The 22254-nt window shown below is 30.3% G+C and overlaps 1 protein-coding gene across 3 annotated transcripts in view; it reads right to left on the reverse strand.

Annotated features, from left to right (window-relative positions):
- Positions 1-1191: 1191 nt before the first annotated feature.
- The window catches only part of LOC100208049 (high choriolytic enzyme 1), a 64955-nt gene continuing 43892 nt past the window's right edge, over positions 1192-22254 (reverse strand). For all 3 annotated transcript variants that reach the window (XM_065818717.1, XM_065818718.1, XM_065818719.1), the window contains exons 7-10: positions 14145-14307; positions 9709-9859; positions 1616-1674; positions 1192-1413 (exon numbers count right to left, since the gene is read on the reverse strand). In XM_065818717.1, coding sequence (XP_065674789.1) covers positions 1350-1413; positions 1616-1674; positions 9709-9859; positions 14145-14307 — 437 coding nt within the window. In that variant the 3' untranslated portion in view covers positions 1192-1349. The remainder of the gene's footprint in view (positions 1414-1615; positions 1675-9708; positions 9860-14144; positions 14308-22254) is intronic.

The raw sequence follows: 22254 nt of genomic DNA on the forward strand, positions 1-22254 counted from the left end.
AAATTTTTTATATAATGAAGAGCGGAACATAATTGCTTTTTGTAAGTCTTTAGTTATAAAGGGTTTATTGCTACCTCTTAGGATTTTTGATTTAAGAGGGGCATGAATATTAAGCAAATTGCTGAATATCTCATTAAAAGTACTAATATCATAACAAGATTTTAAGTTGAAACGGAGTATTTTTGCAAAAATCTCACTTGAGAAATTTTTGAACGATCTATATATGAGTTTTTTAGGTGGTAACTTACAAAAAGTGGATCTTAGCATGGTGTATATTAAATGGTGATGATCACCCACACCCGTACCAAAGGTATTTGAATGTTGGAAGCTCAGCTTTCTGTTAGTAAGGATAAGGTCTATACAGGAAGGGTTATTGACCGATTTAAAACAAGTCGGTTGTTTAATTAAATTACTACATTGATAAAGTTGAAGGAACTCCTTCATTTTTTTTCCTGAAGGTTGTATATTAAAGTCTCCTATTAGAATAAAATCAAGATATGATTGCAAATAAAAGTCAAGCACACCTTTAAGGTGATTATGTAATGGACATGGATTATGACGCCCATGTCATGACGGCATACACAATTTACATTATATTTTACACCTAAATTCTATTTTATTTAAAAATAAAAACTCAACAGAAACTCGTTTGAGTCAGATGAGTAGCCTGTGGGAGGAGTATTGCCGTTTCAAGAAAAAAAGTTCTTATTTTAAGAATATAAATACTTGAAACAAGAAAAAAAAATCTTGTTTTAAGAATAAAAATTCTTGAAACAAAAAAAAATTCTTGTTTTATGAATAAAAATTCTTGAAACAAGAAAAAAAAATATTTAAGAAAAAAAATTTCTTAAAACAAGAAAAAAAAGTTCTTATTTTAAGAATAAACATTCTTAAATTAAAAAAAAAAGTTCTTACATGGCGGCAAAAAAAGTCTTAAAAAAAGAAAAAAAAAAAGACTTTTTTTTCTAGTTTTAAGACTTTTTTTGCTTAAAACAAGAATCACGGATTTTGCTGTGTACTAAATAACTCAATAAAAGCGTATTAGAAATAATGCGCATTTATAATAATGCACAGCGCTTCAAAAGAATAAAGTTTTTGATTTGATGCAATTAATTCGCCCAGTACTGTATAATAGTTATGTATTATTACTATTTAAAACATTAACTGCGATAACTCAATATAAATATTAAATTTGAATGAAAAGTAAACAAAAATTGATATTTTCAAAAAATTATTGTTTACAAATCAGGCTACATTAGACATACGAACGCGTATTAAGGCAAACCATTTAACTCCACTTTTTGCAAACTCCTTTCAATAATTTCTAAATCGACACTTATAAACTCATTTTAACTGCATGAAAATTTTCCCTCTTTAATCGTAGCTTCAGCAGGTGCATAAACGTTTCTGCTTCTATAAAAAGATTATATATATATATATATATATATATTATATATATATATATATATATATATATATATATATATATATATATATATATATATATATATATATATAAAATACACATGTTTCCATTTTTTCATGCTAAAGATTTACAAAAAAAAACTTATATATTTATAACCATGTTGTGGCAAAAGTAAAAAAAAACACTCACATAACTTTCTTGCTCTTTTTAACCATATTATTGTATTTTGAAATGTTTTCCTTAGTACACTAAATAAAATAAAATTCACAATACAATATCTATTTACGGGTGACAGGAATAGTGTCGAAAATGAACTTTGAAATTGTTTCGAATATATGAGGAGTGGACTTGCAAAACCTGATAATTCACTTTTTTGTCATTTCGAGATAATTGGCAAAAACTGTTTTCAGAAAATCTGTTTGTTATGCAGTTGTAATTGAAACACTATTGTATGCATATTAATTTGTGATGGAAATATTGGATTCTGCATGTCCTGAATTATTTTCCTAATGCAAAATTACAAGAGCTATCCAGTGGTGTGCGCAAGTCAGATTTTTTGAAAAAGTGAATTATCAGGTTTTGCAAGACCATTCCTCATATTAAAACAGTCTAACATTGCAAAAAAAAAAAAAAAAAAGAATAGTGTCGCAAATAAATAGTGTTGGAAACCAAAAAATTTTCTTTTTTCTGATGAGTCTTTTGTTAAGTGATTTGCTACTAATTTGTTATTACTCCGTTCTTTTAAGAACATGGAGCACTCTATTTTGTAGAATACATTTTTAAATTATTTGTATATATGCTGAATTTGATAAAGTAGGCTGCGTATAAACTTTTTAAATATATTATATAAAATATATTATTTTTAAATACATACATACATACATACATACATACATATATATATATATACATATATATAAATATATATATATATATGTATGTATATATATAATATACATATAGTATATATTGTATACATATATATATATATATATATATATATATATTTATATATATATATATATATATATATATATATATGTATATATATATATATATATATATATATATATATATATATGTATATATATATATATATATATATGTATATATATATATATATATATATATATATATATATATATATATATATATATATATATATATATATATATATATATATATATATGTATATATATATAACCGCGGAAGATAAAAAAGATGTACTGGAAGTCGAGCGTGTGTTATTAGCGGCGTTTTCTGTAGATGCCTATACTGCATATGAACTGTTTACAAAACGAAAATTATGTGACGGAGAAAAAGCCGACGTGTTTTTGGCTGATGTAAGACGATTAGCCTATCTTGCTAAATTACCAGAGGAGTCTGTGCGTTTGGCGTTTGTTGTGGGTTTGCCAGAAGTCTTATCATCAAGATTTCGAGCCGTAATGGACCCGATTGATATAATGTTACCGAGAGTGAGAGCTGCTTTGAACTGTGCAAATGTGATTGACAGTGATGCTGTTGGCGCTGTATCTAGACGCCATGCTACAAAAACCGCGTTAGTGTGTTACAACTGCAAAGGTTTGAATCAAAGAATTGTTTGCTTGCGAAGAACTTGTCACCGAAGACTGTTAGATGTTTTAAATGTGGTGAGGAAGGACACATTGCATCGAAGTGCTGGAAGCTGCAGGGAAACGATTGCAGGAACAAGGAATCTGAGCTACCTCGCTCCTGAACAACGGTGGAATGAGCACATTATATGTTATTCGTTTGAAAGTTAAAGGTATGGTTGCGACAGCTTTAGTAGACACAGGGTGTTCGAAGACAATTTTGAATAAAAATTTCCTGCCTAAAAGTCAATATAGGTACTCAAACTCTCAAAAGGTAGTAACGTTTGAAGGAAAGGTTCATCAGTGCACTGGGTCAGCGGTCGTGATTCTTGAGGTTGATGGCATTAAAGCATGTGATGAAGTTATTTTAGTGGATTTCCAACTTTTTGGAGTTGATATGATGCTCGGAATGAGTTCCATTAAATTACTAGGAGGAGTGTCCATTTCTCCTTTGGGAAAAGCGAAGTTCGGATTAAGTTACTGTGGAGCATCGGCTTTAAACAAGGACAAAGTCAAGAAAATCGAAATAAAAAAGAAAGATCATGAAGCAGTTTTTAATGGTGTTGAATGGAGAGTCAAGCGGAAATGGAGAGATGGAGAAAGCCCCAACCGATTGCATAATAAAGTGGCACAGTACGGAATTCCATAATACGCTAGAGCAGACTATGAAAACGAACTACATGATTGGATTGATCGGAAGTGGCTGTTAGAGTATGACGAAAATGAATTGGGGCCGCCCAAAGGGCAAATTCCTTTAATGGCTGTCATTCAGAGAAACAAAGACAACAAAATCTGACCTGTTCTGGACTGGAGAGAAGCTAACAATTTCATTGAGACATACACGAGAGATGCAGATGTGTGTGTTGAAAAGCTTAGAGAATGGAGAAGAATGCATAATAAACCAGCAATTATTGATTTACGCAAGACTTATCTTCAACTAAAAACTGATAAATCTCTTTGGCCCTTCTAAACAGTGGTGTTTCGAAATAAAAGGTATTGTTTAACACGACTTGGTTTCGGATTGAATGTTGCGCCAATGATCATGAAATCTGTTGTGAGTGCCGTCATTGATCAAAACGAATTAGTGAAGAGTGGAACGTCCGCTTATGTAGACGACATTTTAATAGACGAAAGTGTGATGAGTCTTGATTATGTCAAAAGGCACTTTTTAAAATATGGTTTAAAAAGTAAAGAAGGTGAGCAGATTGGTGATAATGGAGTTCGTGTGTTAGGATTATGTGTGCGCAAGGTTGGTAACAAACTGATGTGGTCCAGAGGGAATCGAGTTGATGCTATCTCGCAAAAGTTAACCAGGAGAGTTGTGTTTTCAATCTGTGGACAGTTGGTAGGACATTTACCCGTGTGTGGTTAGCTGCGAGTGATTTGTAGTCTCTTAAAGAGGAAAGCTGTTGGTCTGACGAAGGGTTGGGACGATGAAATTTGTGATGAGAACATTAAGTGGGTGCTTAAAGAAATATTTGCTGAGGTGGAACGTTGCGAGCCTGCTTGTGGTAATTGGGCTGTGTGTGGTGATGAGGGAAAAGTGTGGTTGATACTCAGTCCTGCATTATCCCTGATGTGGAAATAGAGATGAATACTGAAACTGGTCAAGAGAACGCTAAAAATCAAAGAGAGCAAGTTAAAGATGTATTAGAGACAAACGAGGAAAATGTCGAAGCTGAAGCTAGACCCCAAGAAATCGACATGCTTTTGCGACGGATTGGTCGGGAACGAAGCATGCCTTCGAAATACTTTGATTGCTATTTGGATGATCCGTAAGGATCAAGGAGGAGTGTAATTCCGGAAAGTTCTAGAACATTTAATGACGTTAGGGATTTAATAGCTTTAATAGTTTTTACCAATAATAATTGTAAATATGTGTTTGCGGTGATTTATGACGGTGTTTGGAAGGATATTTTAGGAAAAGCATAGGGTATATATATGGAGGAAAAAATTTGTAAAAAGAGTTTTTTAGTTAGAAGAAAAGATTATTGCTGTTTATTGATTTGTTAATTACAAGAAAAAACTACAATATATGTACATACAAACATACATACATACATACAAACATACATACATACATACATATATATATATATATATATATATATATATATATATATATATATATATTATATATATATATATATATATATATATATATATATATATATATATATATATATGTATATATATATATATATATATATATATATATATATATATATATATATATATATATATATATATACTTTTAATTACTCGTTTTATTTAGTTTTGTAGCATACAGCTTTGACAGAATAAAAAAAGAAAAAAATAAAGAATAACGAAATAAAAGATTGCTACCCTATCCCAAACCCTCTGTCAATGGAGCAGAACTCCTTTGCAACAAATAACTCTTATCTTTTGATCATATTTTTTGGTAAACTATAAAAAATTTTTTTAACACTTTTATACTATTGAAGGCCAAAAACAAATCTGCAAATTATGAAGAACCATGAATAGATTAAAATCAATAATAGATATGAATCATGAATGGATTAAAAATTTGTGCACTACATGGAAAAAAATTTGTTGAAATTAAGTCACAGCAGTTTGCTATAACAATAAATAATGAAAATAAATAAACAAATATAAGCACGCATAAATTCACATTTTGACAAAGTAGGCAACAAATATAATAATAATAAAATATATTAGCAAATAAAAATGCACATAAATTCACATTTTGATAAAGTAGGCAGCAAATATTATATCAGCATATGTGGTACCGACCAAATAATGCTGAATGAGCATGACAAAAATATTAAAAATAAAAAATTGCCAAAATATGAAGCCATTGATGAAATATAACAGAGCAGATGAGATTAGCAATCCAATTGCTATATATATATATTAGCAAGGCATTTAGGTCATCAACCCCGAGGACAATGATTTACTTGTATGCTAATTACTCATTACTCAAGGTAGAAAATCACAAAGACTCAAGTAAAAAAAACAAAACATCTGCTTGGAACTTTATTTAAAAAGCCAGATACAAATCTCAAGTTGTTTTAAAACCTGATAATCGAAAATAATCAAATTTTAAGTGAAAGCTTGAACTATCTTCATTGAAATATCTTCAAATGTCATGAAGAAATTAGTAACTTAATTAGATCCTATTATAGGTAAAAAGGCTACTCCTGCATATTGCAGAGAAATAAACATCAGAAAAATCTGAATTTTTGAAGAGTTTATATCATATTACAGAAGATATTTTTGATGTAGAGGGTGAATCTAATAAGAAGAAAAAAATAATATATTTGTTGGAAAAATTTACAAGAAACTGTGGATGCAGTAACGAACACTAGAGAGACTAATAAAAAAATAGAGATTTAAGTATCATTGTTTTGTTTATGTTTCATTTTTATACTTTAATTTATTCTGAAACTTGTAATACAATTTCTCAGAAGTAAAACTGTTTACTTTTAATGACAGCAAACAAGGTCAGGTCTTTCTAAAAAATTGTGCAACAATTTCACCAGAAGGTTATCATCCAGAGTTAAATCGTGAATTGATCAAAGATGAAACTGAAGATATTAAGCCCTCAAAGAAGCTGCACATTGCTAAAATAAAATAAAAAAATTAGAACTTATTCTGAATGTTTGCAGCTAGCAGAAAAGGAAATTTAACAGGAGTTCATGGATAGATAATGCTTTGTATAGTACTTCAAATTAAACAATCTTAGAAAACATAAAACTACTGTTTAACCTAATAAGACTAGACCTTTTGTTTTTGTAGTAAGTTTTAAACTTATTTCGGTAGTAAATGGTCTACAGACAACCACTTCAACAATTCTATATCTATACTCCTATATTAAATGGTCTGCAGACAACCACTTCAACAATTCCCTATCTATACTGCTGTATTAAATGGTTTGCAGAAAACCACTTCAACAATTCCCTACCTATACAGCTATATTAAAAGCACTTAAAGGATTAGGATATAAGAGGAAGAGAATATGTAAACTATAATTTCAATATACTTTCTGAATCTTTGAACAATAATGTGCAGATTTGCAAAAATAGATCTGAGAAATTGTTACTGCAGGTTCAATTAAACAATATTTTATTTTAAATAAATTTTTGTTATCTATATATTTACCCATTTAATAATTAACATATTTAATATAAATTAAAAAAAAATTTCATTCTGCATGGAGGAATAAAAGAAGAGATGACCATGAGCACAGTGAATCTTCCAGATTTTTATAAACCGAATTGTATGTTGGTTATAATTAATTGTTCTCTACCGGAATTACATTTGATACGAGGATTTGTCAATCATGTTTTCTGAAAAGAAATTTTACTAATTTTAGGCAGAGAAAAGGCCATGTCACGGGCATTAAAGTTGAAACTGATTTCAAAAAAATTACTAAGTCAACTTTAAAACAACTTACAAAGTATTTTTTACCGAAAAACATCATAAATTAAGTTAAATCATACACTGTTTAGGGCGAAATATTTGAAGGAAATGGAAACTACTTCAACATGCAGATAAGCTTCTTGGAGCTGATATCCTTGGTAAAATTATCCTGCTTTTGTTTCTATGTTTAATACCATTATTATAAGTAATGTATGATGTTGCCAAAGGTCTGGAAATAAAAAAAGTTTTTCAAAAATTATATAAGTGCAAGTTTTAAAGACAATGTTCCAGGGTACAGTTCTATCAGAGACTCTCAAAATCCAAATAACTTTTGAAGACGTTGAACAATGTCTTAATGAACTAAAATCAGATTATGGACAAGGAGATGTTTCAAAACAAAGGAGATGTTTCTAAACAAGCAAGAGAGTCATAAAGAAACTTTTAAGAATTGGTCATGATATCAAACTAATACAATCACTGGTGTGTTTTATCTGGAGCATTTAATGAAAGCTGTTGTGAAATTTAGTTCAAGACATTTAAAATGTATTTTTTTTCTTTTTCTTTTTTGTTGCTGTTTGAAATCCAGTTTTTTTTAAACATTTAACATTAAAAATATTCATTAAAACAATATTTTACTTCTTTTAATTGTAATACACTAAGCAAGCGGATCACTAATCACTGAGATTTGAATCGCTGATATTTAAACTGTGTAGATGTGTGATTCTATTGTTCATTGTAGAATTATTATAACTTTTTAAATATTGCAACTAACTGTAGTAATTTTTAATTGGTAACAACATTATAACTTTTACAAAATTGTAGAGTTTTGGCCTTTAATTTTTAATTAATTTAAAAATATATTTTTTAATTTAATGACTGAAGTAAAAATTGATTAATAATCTCAGACAAGCAGCTCGAATTTTATTTAAACAGATTTGTAATGTATAAATAAAGTTCTAATAGGATCCACAAACAGTTTCCATTTTTTGCAACCCCAAATTTTTATCAATTTTGAGTTTGTTGAGGACCACTGTAAATAGACATACAACAGATCAAAAAAGTGTCAACAAGTGATAAAGAAGCATTAAAAAGTTGATTGCATAAAAAAGCATTAAAAAAGTCTAAAAATTAAGCAAAAAAAGTGTCAAAAACATTTTAGTCGTTGCATTTTTATAAATGTAAAAAACAATACATTTTTTCAATTTTTATTTAATGCAAAATACATTAACATAAGTTTCTGAATCGAGCTAATTTAGTAAAAAAGTGTTGAAAAGCTTTTTTTTTTTTCATATACTGTAAACATTTTTAACAAAAGAAACCATGACATAAAATAAATGCAGTGTAAAATTTTTTTGAAAATGCTTTTTTAACAAACCATCTGAGGTTATTACTTTTTTAATGTCAATTTAAAAAAAATAAGTTTTAAATCTGTTTTAAAAAAAAATCATTGAAAAAAATAAATCCATATAACTTATGATATAACATATGATCATATGATCCATATAACATATGATCCACAAATTTGTCAGTCAAGTTAAATGAATAAATATTGCACACAAGTTGAATGAATAAACATTGCATACAAGTTGAGTGAACAAAAATTGCACACAAATTGAATGAACTAATACTGCACCTGGATACATAATTTCTGTCAAAAAAATGTTTTAAAATGAAATTTTTCAGTTCAATGCAGAAAAATTTTGCTTTATATGCTGAAAACTACTAAAGTATTCAGTTTAATAGTAGTAAACCTCTGAAACTTCTTCCTATGATATATAAACTTATTCAGTTTAATAGTAGCAAACCTCTGAAACGTCTTCCTATGATATATAAACTTACTTATTTTAATAGTAGCAAACCTCTGAAACTTCTTCTAATAATATATAAACTTATTCAGTTTAATAGTAGTATCAGTTAAACACAATGAAATTCAGCACCCTTTAATTGTTAGTTATTTATAGTTAGTTAGCATTAGAATTTCAATTCAGATAAAACATAATAATAATTAAATACATTTTCAATGAGCTTATCTTTTTATACAGAAAATTTTGACAATATATTTTAAAGTTTGTGTGTAAAGTTTAATTATTTGTATATTTATACATATAAATATGTAAAAAGTTTATGAACAACTTTATAAGAGATTAAATTTAACATAAAATGAAAGATTGCATGTTGAATATTATTAAAAGTTTTTTCTTGTTTATTCAACAAATAAAAAATATAAAATATAGTAGAAAAATTTTCAAAAATAAAATTTTTACTTACATATAATCGATTTAACTGCAATTTATCAATTGTACTTAACTGCTGCCTATTACCAATGTACTTTTTTGGATCGCTAATAACATCTATTGTATTTTGCCCATTTTTTGAAAAATACTTTTTACCATAATGCATTACTGAATCAAAATCGTACCTATAAGTTTAAAATGAAGATTGTATCTAAGAGTTTAAAATCAAGGTTTTTTTATATCTTTTTTTTTTTTTTAGCATCTTTGCTTCCAACAAGACTGCAAGCAACCACTAATTAGAGTTACTGGAAGAGAAAAGATAAAGATTGTAAAGCAAGATAACAATTGACAGACAACTTAAAGGATCGCAAATTAAATGAATTAGGAAAGCAAGATGAAAAAAGCAAATTCCAAAGAACTAATGCTTGAGGAAAAAAACGAGACAAATAAGAGTTTTTGGAGCATTTAGGAACAGTCATTAAAAAAAGATGAGACTTAATTGAATGACAAGTGACACGAGAATGAATTTTAGTAGATGGCACAAGAGATGCTAACTCTTTAGAGCAGTGCCCATTATAGTATTTGTAGAAAAGAGAAAGAGAAGCAATATTATGACGATGTGATAATGGTTAGAGTTGGCTGCAAAAGCAGGTCCAATATGTCTACAATGCGTTTTTGCACCTTGTCTAAAAGAGAAAGGACATCATTAGAAGACCCGCACCAGATATGGCAACAGTATTCCATACAAGGCTAGATTTGAGATTTATAGAGATAGAGAATAGAATCCGGAGAAAGAAAGTGTCGAGCTCAATAAAGAGATGCAACCTTAGCAGATGCTAATTTTGCAACAGATTTGATATAAGGTTTCCAAAAAGGATTGGAAGTAAGAGTTAATCCTAAAAGATGAAGAGCAGATGACTCATCGAGTACATCACCATTCATAAATGTATATAGTTTTATCTGAATTAAAGTTCACCAGCCACAATGAGCCCCATGCTGTAGCAGAAGTGAGATCCTTTTCAAGCTCAAATGCCCCCTCCAAGCAATCAGAGAGTGTTGGCTTCTTATCATGACAAGAATAAATGGTAGTACCATCAGTAAACAATGCCACCTTAGATGTGAGAATATCTGGAAGATTGTTAACATAAATTAAAAAGAGTATAGGGCCAAGGATAGAACCTTGAGGAAACCGTGAAGTTACAGAATAAGAAAAGAGTGCTGTCCATCGAAGACAACTTTTATACTTCGATTGGAAAGAAAGGACTCAATAATCTTAAAGATGTTACCAGATACACAATAAGAAGAAAGCTTATGGAGAAGACCAGCATGCCAAACTTTATCAAAAGCTTTAGAAATGTCAAGAGCGATGGCCTTAACCTCTCCATCTTTATCTAATGCACGATAAAACCTATTGGTTATTACTGTTAGCAAATCAGCTGTAGAACGAGAAGATCAATATCCATATTGATGACCAGAAAGTAAGTTATTAGATTCAAGATGAGAAATTAAGTGTTTGTTAATTAAAGATTCAAAAACCTTGCTTATGATAGGAAGAAGACTAATGAGACGACAGTTAGACAACTCAGATCGCTCTACAAAATTTTTGAAAATAGGGATAACAGATGCTGCTTTCCAGCAGGCTGGAAAACAAGACTCTGATAAGCACTTGTTGAACACTTCTGAAAGACTATAACAAGTATGTTGTCCGGGCCACAAGCTGCAGAATAGTCTAAGCAGAAAATCACTTTAGATACAGATGCTGGAGTGATACGTATGTCAAGCAATGGATTACCCTGTTTGACGGCTATATCAGGTAGAACGCAACTATTGGAATCAAGAGATGATATTGTTGAAAAGTTCTTAGCAAACAATTCAGTTTTGTTTTTAGGTGAGGTGACAAAGTCTAAACCATACAAGAGAGGTGGAATTACAGATTTGCTCTTATTATTGATACTATTAAAAATTCTCCAGAAGTCACGAGAGCCGAATTTTTGTGATGAAATACGAGATTTCATGACCTGAAAATAGCGGGCTTTAGCATTAGACAAAACCTTTTTACAATGGTTTCAAGCAGTAATAAACAGGCGTCTGTTTATTACTGCTTGAAACCATCAGTCTGGAGAACTGTTTTGCTGATAGATATGGAAGTAATGGTTTCGATTGGCAATTGCAGCAGTACAATGTGAGGAAAACTATGGAGAAGAGTGAGGCTTGACCTGGAATCGTCAAGAGGGAATAAAAGATTCCATGCCATGCCATGCCATACACGAAGTTATATAAGAAGCAGATTTATTGACAGGAAGACGAAAGATTTCTACCCAAGGGCCATCACAAAGAAAATCACAGAAAGAGTCTCAGCCAGCTTTAAGGTAGTTGTAAGATGATAGGGGATTCAGATGATGAAGATGAGTGAGATAATAGTTTTGGTGAGATCAAACTGTGATCAGAAGTACCTAAGGGTAATGTGGAGAAACTGAGCACTGACTAGGATCAGAAACAAGACATAAGTCGAGTAGAGAAGGTAAATGATTTAAGTCTCTGCAAAGCAGTTGTAAAGCTGCCTATTTGAGTAAGAGATTGAGAAAGGTAAAAGTTGTGGGCTTTAATGCCTGCAGAGTCGCTAAAACTAGAGCCAACCCATTCAGTGTGGTGAGCATTAAAGTCTCGACAACAACAATATTAGCTGATGGATAAAGAGAGAGGGCTTGGTCAATGTGATTAGAAATAACATCAAAAAGAGTGCAGCCTTGAGATGAAGGAGAGCAATATAAAACAAAGAGAAAGGTGATAGAGTGAAGTGGTGCTAAACAAAAGCACATAAAAGAACAGTCTTTGGATTCAAACCTAGTTTTCCAACAAATGGGTGAATTCTTACGAATGTAAATGCCCAGACCAAGCATGTGACTATTGAAATCTTTACGAATTAAAGGAAGATAACCATTAACACTAAGATCACTAGATGAGACAGCTGAACTCAAATTGGTCTCACAAAGAGCAAGTAGGTCTGGTGAACTTTGCAAGAGATAAGACTCAACAGAAGAGAAGTTACTTTGAAGACCACGAAAATTAGTGAATGATTTTCTTTGAAGATCACGAATATTAATGAATGAGGTTTAGAGAATTTGGTGATAACAATGGTTTTTTGTGTTTTATAGTTTTTGGTACTTTATTCATTTTTAAATTTGTTAAAGAACTTGGCTCAAAGCGTATATACATAGTACTCAGTACACTGTTCAAAAGCCCAAGCAATTGCCTCATGACTATTAATAAACCCCAAACTGTAACAAAGGGCTCCAAATGTGGCCTTGACAATGCACATCAAAAGTACAAACAAGAACACCATCCATGCGCAACATGGCACTGTTAATACTTTGATATTTTTCAGCTGTTTATGGAATCAGCTTCTCTGAGAGTTACCACAGAATTCGGGAAACCTGACTACCAGCCAGACTCAGAACCATAAAACTGAGTTTTAGTGCTGTACCCTCATTAGGAGATAATAGAATGAGTTGCCTAGTCATAAAAACAGAGACACAAGCAAAACCCATGCATTGAGTCAAGAAGATCTAGCATTTAATATCCTAAACTGGAAACAATGTATTAAAAATATATCTGCGCCAGCCTAATAGAAAGAAGGGGTGCGAGGCTGTTCAACAGATAGAATCTGTTTACCCCTTAAGTCTTTGCCAAGGAGGCTTCCTACAAGACAGTAGTCAGATGCATTTAACATGCCTTTACTTGACAAAGAGCCCCAAGGCAGGGGGTGTTTTTAGTCAGAGTTGGCATCTCCTAGCCTTTTCCTAAAAAGGCGTATCCTACAAGGCAGCAGGACATAAAGCAGATTGTACAGGGTTACATGTTACAAGTAGCAGGATAACCTGACCTGACAAATTGTATCTAGTTTAAAATCAATAACCTGACTAAATGACCTGAAAATGAACCTGAAAAAAAAGGGACCTGACAATGAACCTGAAAAAAAAGACCTGACAATGAACCTGACAAAAAAAATGACCTGACGAAAAAAAAAATGACCTGACAAAAAAAAAACCTGACAATGACCTGAAAAAAAAACCTGACCTGACAGTTTAAAATCCAGATTGTCTCTATGAGTTAAAATCAAGATTGTATCTATGAGTTTAAAATCAAGATTGTATCTTAAACAGAAAAGAGTTGATAGAATAAATTAAAAACAGCAGATGTAATTAAAAAATTGAACCTAAAAAATATATGTTGTTAGTAATGAAGATTTAAAATCTCTATATAATAATGCTGAACTTAACAGTGTTGGTAAAAGTGCCCACTTAGGCATTTTGACACTAATAATAAAGAACCACAATTTAAGATTTTTACCCAACATATGTTAACTATCCTCTCAAACATATGTTAAAACCATGTAACTATTTTTAAAAAATGGTTAAACTTGACTTAACTGAAACTAGTGAATATTCAGTAAATATAGATATAACATACCCAAATCCTAAAGTCTCTGCTTGCTCGTGACTATACATACCAAAATTATATTTCTCAGCATCTTCAATATTATTCCAGTTAATTTTGATATAACTATCTCTATCTCTTCGAGTATGTTCGTGAAGAAATCCAAGTGCATGCATAATTTCATGAAGAACAGTACCTGAAAAACACAAATATATTATTACTTGTCTATTAACCCAGCACTACCACACTACCATTTCATATTAACTACAGAAAAATATTTCAAAAAGATTTTATCACTAAATGCAAAGTCAACTTTCACTAATAGTCAACTTTCCAAGCTTTCTAGACAATCCAAATCATTTACTTTTTCTACTCGACTTATGTCTTGTTTCTGATCCAAGTCAGTGTTCAGTTTGTCAACATTCACCCTTAGGTGCTTCTGATCTCTTTAAAACTATTATCTTATTCTTCCTTTTCATCAGAATCCCCCTGTTATTGTATCTCTTACAACTATCTTAAAGTTGAGTAGGATACTATCCATGATTTTTTATTGCAATGGCACTTGAGTAGACATTTTTTATTTTCCTGCTAACAAATACGCTTCTTATGTAACTTCTTGGATTCAGGCTGGCAAGGAATCTTTTATTCTCTCTCCGCAATTCTAAGACAAGCCTCACTCTTCTCCATGGTTTACCTCTCAATGTGCTGCTACAATTTCCAACTGTAAATATTACTTCCATATCTATCACCAAAACAAATCTCTAGAAAACAGTTGCCTGTTTACTATTGCTAGAAACCAATGCATAAAGGTTTTATTTACTGCAAAAGCACGCTATTTTCAGGTCACACAATCTTGTATTTCATCTTAAAAATTAGGGTCTAGAGACTTTTGGAGAATTTTTAACAGTGTCTATTAAAAGGGCCAATCTGTCATTTTTGTTATTCTTGCAAGGTTCAGATTTTGTTACCTTATCTAAAGGCAAAGCTGAATTGTTTGTTAAGAACTTTTCATTCTTGATTCCACTAATTACATCTTTCCTGATATAGCTGATAAAACAGGAGGATCCATTGTTTGACATTTATATCACTCCAGCTTCTGTATCTAAATTGATTTCCTGTTTAGACTCTTTTACAGCTTGTTGTTCGAACAACACACCTGTTAAAGCCTTGCAGAGGTGTTCTCCAGAGCTGTTGTCCATACTCTCAAAATCAAACAAGTGCTTATCAGAGTCTATTTAACAAGTAATTATTACATCTTTGGGATGTCTGGAAGTCCATGAGACATCTGACAGATGTCCCCCAGATGACGTGTGTTAGCTGGGCTGAAGCAGATCTTTGAATGATACCCTTTGTCTTTTAGACAAGTTGCAGAAACGCATTGTAAACATAGTTGGACCTTCTCTTGCAGCCAACCTCCAACAATTATCACATCGTTGTAATGTTGCTTCTCTTTCTCTTTTCTAAAAATACTATAATGGGCACTGCTCTAAAGAACTAGCGCCTCTTGTTCCATCTACTAAAATTCATTCTCATGTTACTCGTGATTCAATTAAGTCTCATCCTTTTACTGTGACTGTTTCTAAATGTTCCAAAAATTCTTTTTCGTCTAGATTTTTTCTTCAAACATTAGTTCTTTGGAATTTGCTCCCTTTATCTTGTTTTCTGATTCACTTGCAAACTTTATAAACTTCATTTTTTCTCTTCAAGTAACTTCCAACTCTAATAGTGGTTGCTTGCAGTCTTGTTGGAAGTAAAGATATTTTGGACATATACAATCTAAATATGAAGGGCATTTATTATAAGTTTTTTTCATTAAATTTTGAATTTTTTATTTATAAATCAGCTTTATGTCACCAGGATATATATTAGAGTGCAAATTAAAACAAATTATTTTGAAAATGTTTGCACACATCCTCTTTTTGTGTTCTGTATAATAAAATGTTACTGAGTTTAATAAAATGTTACTGGATTTCAAAAACTAGGTTATGAAAGTTCTATTTAAAGGTAGCTCAAAATTTTAAACATTAGGTCCCAAAAAGGGAAATTCCAACTTTGGTCTTTCTCTTTTTGGGAAATTAATATAAAAAATTATTTGCAAATTTTAAACTCTTAGTCAATGTAGCAGCACTCCCTGCATGTACTACCTTAATAGTCAGTAGATGTTTGAACTAGTGGAATCTTATGCTCACAACAATGCTTAAATTGAATCCTGTGGTCACACACACACATATTTATTTTTTATTGGGCTGTTTATAGCAAATATTGTTACAATAATTTTATTTACATGCGGTAAATCACAACTTCTGAACTATAAGGGTTTTTCGGAATTATTATTTTATAACTTAATGTGTGTACTGAGTCTTACAAGCTTCTAGGAAATGTGAAAGATTGTGAAAGGTGAAGGGTTGAAATGTATATACATTTATAAAAGTTTGTCCATAGTTTTGCAGTGAGGCAGTAAAATAATAGTTAAGAGAGATTTAATTAGTGTCTTAAGAAAACCTAAAATAAATTCCACACTTTCAAAATTTGAAACATTTTATCTTTCTAATTGTGTTAGTTAGCCTAAAAGTCCACAAAAAAAGAAAAGAAAAAGAAAACTACAATAAATAATTAAGTCTTTTGTGGTAAGCTTTGAAACAAGTATCTGAGTGAAGCTCTAGTTCAGATGGACAAAATTGAAAAACATGTAGTTTTCAGTGGTTAACATTTATAAATATACTGCATGCAGGAGAAATAGTAAAGACTGTTTGTTGGCAGCAGTTCTATCAAATCATCAAGACACTTAACCAACTGTTAAATAAACTTCTCTAAAATTCTGGGTGAAACTATCCAGACTTAACAAACTGATAAATGCAAGATAAAATATGCCCTTCTCAGAAACTTAGGATGTAAATCTGAAGTTGCAAATCCAGACAACTTAATATCGTTCAGTGGTGGATCAACATCCATTGCAATGCATTCCCTGAAAACATTGTTGCAACCAATGGATTTCTAGTGGATTCTTCTTTCACAGGAATCAGTAGACGACAATTTTATAGAAACTGTGAAATTAGCTTTGTTGAAGCAAAAAGATTTAAAGAAGAGATCAGGACTCTAAAACTACTAAAACTGTGCAAAGGGCATGGTAGACCACTAACAGTAGGCCCAAATGGCAAAGTTGTGGAAATAAAACCATAACCAATGATTGAGAACCCATAGAAACCATTTTGAGGACTTCTTGGAAGGATATTTTTTTGCTCTTTATAAGAAAAAATGATTTTTTTACATTTAAATAACTTTACAAATTTTTTACTAATTGGTGCTTTTTGATAAATATTTCAAGTAATAATTTATTTTAGATAAAAGTAAAAAAATAGTTTATCAGATATACTTGAAGAAAATTCAAAGATTTTCTTATTTTGGGGGTCTTGTTCCTAATGTTTATTGATTAGAAACTTTGATTAGATTTGATTAAATTTGGATTTTCAATGTTGATATTATGCAATCCTTGGAATAAGGAAAAATTAGGTCGGCAATAACTTGCTGACCTTTATCTTTTAGAAGTCATCATTAGGTTGGCAAAAAGTTTTGATACAAAGGTATTACCATAAGTAATTGAAACGAAGTCAACAAAAAATTGCCAACCTCAAACATTTTGAGGTTGGCAGGTCGGCACTCAACATAATTCCAAGAGCTGTATTATGATATAATTAACTAAGGCTTTTAAAGGTCAAAATGCAAATTTTCAGCTCATCTCCAAATTAAAAATAACTCAAAAAAAAAAAAAGACTTATTTCATAACTTCAAAATTTTTAATTTATTCAAAAATATATTCAATATCAAATTAAAAACAACTTTTACATTAGCTGTTTAGGAATTTTCATGGGGGTAACTTAATTTTAAATGAAAACCATTTGATATTACTGACTTTGTATAGGTACTTGAAAATGTTGGATGTTTGCCAATTTTAAAATTACACATTATTACTTAATAATTAGCTAGAAACATAATTTTGTTTTTATTTATTATAAATCTATCTGGCTGTCGGAATAAATAATTTTTATAGTCTTTATTAAAAAAATATTTTTTATCTACCTCCACCTCTGGGCCTTTGATAAAAAATGAAGTGAAATTAGAAAGTGATATCATTTTCAGTGTAGATAAACTGTTGGTGAACAACGTCTGACAATTAATTGTTGGTGGACAGCGTCTAACAATTAATTGTTGATGACAGCGTCTAACAAATAAAGCAGCAGTGTTCATATTTACGATTTTAGTGTGTTTAACTTTTGAAAAAGTTTGTTATACTCATTTTGAATTGGATTTTCTAAATGCACAACTTGGGTCTTTGTTGTATATATATTGGCATGTATCAGTTTTATTATACTTTATGTAATGTGTTTATTATATATATATATATATATATATATATATATATATATATATATATATATATATATATATATATATATATATATATATATATAACAATATATTCTATTGCAAATTAAAACACATAACATATTTAATATGTTATGTGTTTTGATATGCAAATATTACTTACATTTGTTACAAATATCATATAAAAGTGCCGTTTTGAATAAGTTTGGTATAACCAACCCTGAATGCTAACTAGGAATTTTAAAGTATGATTCAGCATCCTTAAGATCACAAGATTTTACCAGGCATTTAACACTACCAATAAGAATATATTTTATATTTCTATATACAATAATATTATGCATAATTCAATCATTATTATCTGAAAGTATGGTTACAACATTAATTACTAAATGTGTCAGACATGTTTTCTTTCATTTAAAGTTGCACTTAAAAGTTGTAAACCTTCTAATGAAAGATGACAAGTCTGAACTAATGCTGCACATTTGAAACTACCTATGACAAGTGTTCATGATATCATTCACTCTCATTCACTGCATTAAGTCAACAATTAGCACCAGGTCAGGAAAATCCTTTGAAATGAAATAAAATTACAACTTCAAAAACCAACAGCATGATACAGTAGCTGTAAAGGAAATATAGTTTTTAAGATTTAGCCATTTCAATGGCTTGAGAACAGTTGAGTTAGTTTTACAAACTTTTACAAGAAAGTGATTATCAGTTTTGCAAATTAGTAGGATATTTTCATGCACAATATGGCAACTTGCCGTCAGGCAAAATTTTTCAAGACTTGGCTCCAAGAAAATTTATTTAATGTTTTTTTATTAAAATTTTTATTAAAATTTAATGAAATTTCAATAAAAATTCTGCTTTCAGCAGTGTTCAATAGAGTTTAAATTTGGGGGCCAGGCAATGCCCCCAAATTTAAACTCTATTGAAAAGTTTTTTTTTAATCAATATACATATAATTGCTTATCTTACTTTTTTGATAAAGTTTAGTTTATATTATTCAATTTTGAAGATAAAGATTTGTTTAGGGCAAACCTTAATAAGGGATTGGTTAGGGCAAAATCAGGGCTAGCCCTTAGTTAACTTAATTTTACAGAATTTTAAAACTCGGAAGAAAAACATTTTACAAAATGATTTTTGTAAAAATGCGCTGTTTTAATAAGCATGGTTTTTGTCTATCAAGGCATGGTAATTGTCAAAAAGCTTTAATTCAATAATAAAAAAATAATTTAATAAAAAAGATGTAATTTGTCAATCGTAGCATGGTAATTGTTTATCCTTATCCTTCCACTTAAATTGGTATAGGTATCTATACTCTGTCTAATACCATTATAACTGATGTGAAGATTGTAAATAAATGTATTTGTTTTAATAATGGCAATGAGTACATTATTATACCATTTGCAAATAAGATATTCAAGGGTTGACTCTCAATGACTTTGTTTAATGAGTCAATCATTTTAATGTTATTATAATTTTGTTTTCATGTCATAGTAGATTTTATGTTGTAAATATTTTAATATAATAATACTTAAACAATTTGAATTTTTGTTTAACAAAGTATGTTAAAGAACCAGTACTGTTTTAATATTTTGCACTAAAATTAAATAATGGGTGATGCGGAAGTTATCTGACAAAATAAAAACGTGAATAACTTGTTTATAAATAAAAAAACAAACTACTATTTTTAAATAAAGCATTTATCTTTTAATAAAAATATATTATTTTTTATATGAAAAAACACCACCATTTGCAATTGATCTCAATTTTGCTCTGACGCCTTTCACATGCGACTGTAAAAAGTTTAAATCAATTTCTTGTAGTTTTAGTTTAATGCGATCAATCAAAACTTGTTCTGTTGAAGCTTGCTAATCTCCCTCGTAAACTTTCTGTGCCAAATGTCCCGAAAAATTTTCAATTGGTCGTGCTTGAGGCACATTTGGGGGATTGGATTCTTTTTTTTTTTTTTTTTTTTTTTTTTTTTTTTTAAACATCTTCGCTTCCAACAAGGCTGCAAGCAGCCACTAATTAAAGTTGGAAGTTACTGTAAGAGAAAAGATGAAGGTTGTAGAGCAAGATAACGATTGACAGATGATTTAAAAGATTGCAAATTATATGAATCAGGAAAGCAAGATGAAGGAAGCGAATTCCAAAGAGCTGATGTTCGAGGAAAAAAACTAGACGAATAAGCGTTTTTGGAGCACTTAGGAACAGTCACAGAAAAAGGATGACACTTAATTGAATGACGAGTAACACGAGAATGAATTTTAGTAGATGGCACAAGAGACGCTAGCTCTTTAGAGCAGTGCCCATTATAGTATTTGTAGAAAAGAGAAAGAGAAGCAACATTACGACGATGTGATAATGGTTGGAGGTTGGCTGCAAGAGCAGGTCCAACTATGTTTACAATGCGTTTTTGCACCTTGTCTAAAAGACAATAGGGCATCATTAGAAGATCTGCCCCAGATATGGCAACAGTATTCCATACAAGGCCGGATTTGAGATTTATAGAGATAGAGAATAGAATCCAGAGTAAGAAAGTGGCGAGCTCGATAAAGAGATGCAACCTTAGCAGATGCTAATTTTGCAACTGATTTGATATATGGTTTCCAAGAAAGATTGGAAGTAAGAGTTAATCCTAGAAGATGAAGAGTAGGTGACTCATCGAGTACATCACCGTTCATAAATATAGGAAGATCTAAATTATCTTTATCAACGTAATAGACATATTGGTCCATCCAATTTAGAGAATCTTTAGAATAATCAGAACTTGCTAAATCTGGCCAAAATAAATAGTTAAAATCTACATGATACTTGTGAATAAATGAAAGAAGTCGTTTTTCTAAACATTCATTAATATGGATTGATGAATTGATCGCTCAGCCTTGGAAATGTGAAACAATGGCTCGGACATACCACGGTCAGATATGGCTATCCAGATTATTAATTTTTTTGGAAATTTCTCTTTTCCTATAAAACGAACACTTTCTAGGCATGTCTTTTTGTTGTTTGTGTAGAATCCGGAATTTCCAGGCATGTTGTCCCCTGCAAAACAAAAGTATTTTTCATCATCGATGACTAGAAGCGATTTTGTGTTATAGAGTTGGTTAACTAGTTTCCTGCTTCTATTCTTTGCCTTTATTTGTTGTTCTATAGTGTATTTTGGAGTCTTTTCTATATTTAATATTCATTTTTTTTAACTGACGACCAATTGTCGAGTGATTTACACCGAATTTAATACCTATTTTTTTCTGACTGACCCCTTTTCAATTGTTGACAAGTCTTGTTGATTCGGCTTTCTTTTCTCTAGTCCAGGATGTGGGACAACCAGGGTGCTTTTTATCAGAAAACGATTGAACAGTTTCAAGTCTTTTTAGGTTATCATATATTGTACTTTGAGCAAATCCTTCCTTTTCAAAATGATTTACGATTTTTTTTATTTTTTTTATTAGGTTTATTTACAAAAAACATTTTTAGTCGCTTTAGAAAAAATTCTCGTTCAGCTGCATTTAACCTCATTTAAATTATTGTGTTTCAAATATAAAAGTTTATATTTTATAGAACATTTATGCCTACGCATAAAACAACAAAAACTAATTATTATGCTCAAATAATGAAATTAGGATTTGTCCGATAACTTCCGCATCACCCGTTATTACTAATATAATGCTACAGTAAATATTTCAAGCATTTAAAAATTACAGTAAATATTTAAAGCGTTTTTTTCTTTCAACTTCAATTTTTTTTTATT

This window comes from Hydra vulgaris, chromosome 15 (genome assembly GCF_038396675.1).
Source record: "Hydra vulgaris chromosome 15, alternate assembly HydraT2T_AEP".
Classification (NCBI taxonomy): Eukaryota; Metazoa; Cnidaria; class Hydrozoa; order Anthoathecata; family Hydridae; genus Hydra; species Hydra vulgaris.